We start from the raw sequence: 4,424 nt of genomic DNA, 5'->3' as shown, positions 1-4,424 counted from the left end.
TCATTAGAACCACCTCACTTGCAAATCACCTCACTTTGCAAGTGGGTTCTAATGAAGCAAAAAGTCACCACAAGGTGAAGTAATAATAAATTCAAACGAGAGGGACGAAAATTGATAAAAGAGCAAACCACATGTGATTTAAATGAAATTTTCTCTAACTTAAAAGTGGAGAAAAGTCTCACTATCTAAGAGTAGTGAAAATGCTTTATGTATGAGTATTAGATGATGAACAATGAACCCAAAAGAGAATTGGCATTTTTAAATCTGCATTCTACATTTAGCAAAATAATCCAAAGCTACTCAGCTGATCAATACAACATGGTATAACTTAATCACAACCCAAAATTATCAAGTCTTTCTGGTAAAACTACATGTCTTTGACAACATACACTTTGACACTGACATACACGAACCCACTTGCAAACAGACCAAAAAAAAGAGCTGTACACTAAGTAGACCCCCCAAAAAAGTAACATCGGCTTAAGCACGAAGGGAAGCAGAAGGTCTAGGATAAGCAACCATCCCTGTGCCAACTTCTTGTCTACAGGACCGGGCTTTATTCGTTGAAGAGTTCACTTGCGGTTCCCTACGTTCACGTTTTTCACTGTCCTGAAGCTCTTCTAGAGTGGTCACCACTTCATCCATAGTGGGTCGCAGCTTGGGCTCCATGCATAGACATTGAAGTGCAAGGTTTGCTAACTTGAGAGCTCGTCCAAGTGAATATTGACCTTCAAGCCGTGGGTCCAGAACCCTGAAGATTCTTCGTTTGTTGGTAAGACAAGGTTTAGCCCATTCTACTAGATTGTGTTCTCCAGGTGGACGATTTTTGTCTATTGCCTTTTTACCTGATAAGATTTCCAGGAGAACAACTCCAAAACTGTAGACGTCACTCTTTGCCGTTAGATGACCTTAATGAGAGAAGGTAAGATTAGTCAGATATCAGTTAAGAAGCAAAAATATGCTACCAAGGTATCGTATATTGCTGATAAAAGGCTGTGTTGGGTAATAGACCAAACTGGGTTTGGGTTGAAAAAGTAATTTTTTTTTCAGATCAAATGTGCCAGGGTCAAACCAATAGCACTTTTGTCCAATTTCATAATAACCTTTTATAGATAAATAACAATTTCATGATGACTGCCAAAAAGAATAACAAAGAAAGAAAGAAAAGTAAACGATTAAACTATTATGTAACTATTAACCAATGAAAATGGACTAAGGGCAACTTTCGACCTATTTGACCTGCTTAACTAATCCCACTTTTAGCTTGTTCTTTTTTATCCCTTTTATATCAAACACAACCCAAATCCAATTCACTGTTACAGTAGACAGAGCTCAACTATCATTACTGCCCATGAAATGGGCACTAACAAAGTTCACTGAAACTAGGGCATGTGTCAGCACTTAAAATTAATGTCATATCATTGTTTTAATCAACCTTAATACCTGTGGAAAGATATTCAGGAGCAGCATATCCATAGGTTCCCATAACTCTAGTAGAAACATGGCTTTTATCACCAGTTGGGCCATCCCGTGCCAACCCAAAGTCAGATAATTTTGCATTGAAGTTCTGTTGATAATAGCCGAAGTTAGAAAACAGTACGCACATTCAAACCCTCATTTGTTCTTACACACATAAATGTTAATATTAAACTAGTAAGACATAGTGCTTTATCTAAACGAGAGCAAGTACCCGCGCGTTGCGGCGGTGAGATGGTGGGGGTGATAGGTCATAGAGTGTGATAGGTCATAGAAGGTGATAGGTCATAGAGTGTGATAGCCAAATGCCTTAGCCGTACGGGCTCCGCCCTTAGATTTAAAAATTCGTTGAAAGTATATCGAATGACACCTCTAATGAAAGAGTATGAAATTTTAAGAACACCCATATAACTTTTATGATTTATCGATGTACGGTTTTTGAGATAAAATTTTTTGAATGAATTGGGGGAATAAATGATTTATGGAAGAGAGAAAAAAAAATGATTGGTTAAAATTTGAAGAGAGAGAAAGGGTAATATAGTTATTTAGGTAAATATATAATATATAGGGGGGCATTTTGGGAAAGTAAATGTTGAAACTTAAATTTAGACAAGGACTTTTTGCTTTATAATATAGTATAGATAAACCATACCGAGTCAAGTAGAATATTTGAAGTCTTGAAGTCTCTGTATATGACCATTGTTTCAGCATTGTGAAGAAATGCAAGACCCCTTGCGGCCCCAAGAGCAACTTTCAGGCGCAGACGCCAAGAAAGTGGCTGGAAGTAAGAACCTTCTGTTTTACATATAGAATGTTAAATTTATGCTACTATACTAGTATGATACTAAATGTTAGAACAGTTAAAAGAGGTTTAGGTTAAACTGGGTCTATTTTGGTACTGGTCGAGATGGGCAGTGTTGAGTCAACTCATAATCACTTTTTCTGTTCATTTTTGATATAGTTATAAATGATTTGTGCAAGCTTATCATTACAAAAACACTATTAATACAATAATACTCGTATAATCTTTGAACAAACTAATTTAGGAGGCTGTATGCTCATATGCATTAAGATATAAACGTTGATCAACTTTCACCCGTTTGAACCTTTTACCTATTAGCTACTTTTTTTTAACTTGACCCGTGTATGATTAACCTGAATCGACCCATTCATAACTAAATGGGCCAAAATGACAAATGTGGAGAACTAGTAAACCTATAGGAAGATATTGCTAACTTACTCCTGAACAAATGATTCTCCATGCTACCTTTCGGCATGAACTCATAAGCCAAAAGCCTATGATCATCTTCTAAGCAATAACCAATCAATTTCACAAGATTAGGATGGCGTAACTGGCCAAGATAGTTGATTTCTGCCTGCACAAGCAAAAAAGTCATCTATGAAGCTAGATTATGTAACATTAAGGATGATATTGTCAAGGTTACTTCTTCGAGATTTCTATGTTAGTTATACATATCGAGGATACCTTTGTGCATTTACCTCATTTATGACATATGCTACCTTAGTATTTAATTCTGTACATTGTCAATATTTATCTCTTTGCTTGTTTTTTTCACTGTTTCATGAGGACCAAGATCAAGTTACCTCTCCCGTCTTCCGATTTACATAACCCATATATCTTATCACAATTGGACAATTTGCAATTATCACCAATTAACTATTTCTTCAAACACACTAGGGACTAACCTAGTAACTTGAAAAAAAAATAGTCAAGAGAGTGAAAATAACTAACCAACCACTCCTTGTGGCCCTGTAATCCTTCTTGATTCAACCTCTTTACAGCAATCACAATACCAGTTCCTGGCTTTGACGCTGAAAACGAATGCTCATCAACCCATCCTTTGAAAACAGAACCAAATCCACCTTCCCCGAGCACACTATCTGGACGGAAGTTTCTCGTGGCGCTTTTAAGTTCATTGAAAGTAAAGCTTTTTAAGTTGCACGACTGCAAAATCTCGCCCTCACTACGAGGCGTTTGCGTTTGAGAACCAGTTGAAACTTTACTACTTGAATTACTGTTCCCATTTCTATCTCCAGTTTTCGAGTCAATACCTATTGCCACACAATCACTTCACTTTATAAATAAAAACTATATTATTAACTAAAAAGAAACTATTTCAAGTTCATAAAATGGCTAAAATCCTATCATTATACCAAGATAACAGCATATCCAGAAATGGGTATTCAACATAGCATTAAATTCATTCATAAAGTTGCAATTTTTATCCACATATATAAATAACTGTCCTCTAAAAATAATTAACCATAGCAAAATCCACAGAAAAGTAACAAATTACATAAGATTCAAGAAAGCTAATATTTATTGAAATTAAAGAAACAGAACAATTAAAAAACTTACCAGTCAAAAATGCACTGTCAGCTTTAATCTGAATACTCCAACAAATCCCCATTAATTAATAAACTTTCAAGATTTCCCAAAAACCCTAATTATTATGCAACAAAATCCTAATTAAATATTAACAAAAACATATCTTGAACAAAATCCCACTTTTTACTTATAAAAATCTTGGATCTGATGCTAAATCCTTCTTTTTATCAGATCTTTTTAACTCAAAAACCTAAAAAGGTTTAAACTTTCCTATTTCCAACACAAACCCACAAGTTATTATTATAATTTGATTGAAAATAAAGTAAAATTTTGTTGAAAAAATTATATAAGGAGAGACAATTATAAATAATAAATAAAATAAAATAAAGAATGGGAAAATTTAGGGGGTAATTTGTAGTTTTTATTGTTGTTGAAGGGGGAAGGCAAATGAGATGATGCTTCTATGAGAGACTTTTGTTGGTGAAGTTTGGTTGACTTGATTTATGGCGTCTAACTTGCTTCCAAAACTGAAGTAGCCCCACTACTGAGCTTAATCATTTTATGTTTATCTTTACATAATTAGCCCGATTAACTCTCT

At 34.8% G+C, this 4,424-nt stretch overlaps 1 protein-coding gene across 1 annotated transcript; it reads right to left on the bottom strand.

Annotated features, from left to right (window-relative positions):
* Positions 1-226: 226 nt before the first annotated feature.
* Positions 227-4,192, bottom strand: LOC122609562 (probable serine/threonine-protein kinase PBL11). The gene is made up of 6 exons (XM_043782592.1): positions 3,857-4,192; positions 3,230-3,549; positions 2,717-2,852; positions 2,129-2,271; positions 1,444-1,567; positions 227-908 (listed from the first exon to the last, which is right to left on the bottom strand). Exons 1-6 carry the CDS (start codon positions 3,906-3,908, stop codon positions 481-483), a joined length of 1,203 nt encoding a protein of 400 aa, XP_043638527.1. The 5' UTR covers positions 3,909-4,192; the 3' UTR covers positions 227-480.
* Positions 4,193-4,424: the final 232 nt, after the last annotated feature.

Source organism: Erigeron canadensis, chromosome 1 (assembly GCF_010389155.1).
Source record: "Erigeron canadensis isolate Cc75 chromosome 1, C_canadensis_v1, whole genome shotgun sequence".
In the NCBI taxonomy this organism is placed as follows: Eukaryota; Viridiplantae; Streptophyta; class Magnoliopsida; order Asterales; family Asteraceae; genus Erigeron; species Erigeron canadensis.
Note: the sequence above shows the minus strand (reverse complement) of the source record. Positions and strands in the feature narration are given on the sequence as shown.

Excerpts from the sequence above, each read along its gene's own strand:
- LOC122609562 (XM_043782592.1), bottom strand. The coding sequence starts at position 3,908 with ATGGGGATTTGTTGGAGTATTCAGATTAAAGCTGACAGTGCATTTTTG. Across the intron at positions 3,550-3,856 it reads TGACAGTGCATTTTTGACTG|GTATTGACTCGAAAACTGGA; the intron begins GTAAGTTTTTTA and ends GTGTGGCAATAG. Across the intron at positions 2,853-3,229 it reads AGGGCCACAAGGAGTGGTTG|GCAGAAATCAACTATCTTGG; the intron begins GTTAGTTATTTT and ends TTGCTTGTGCAG.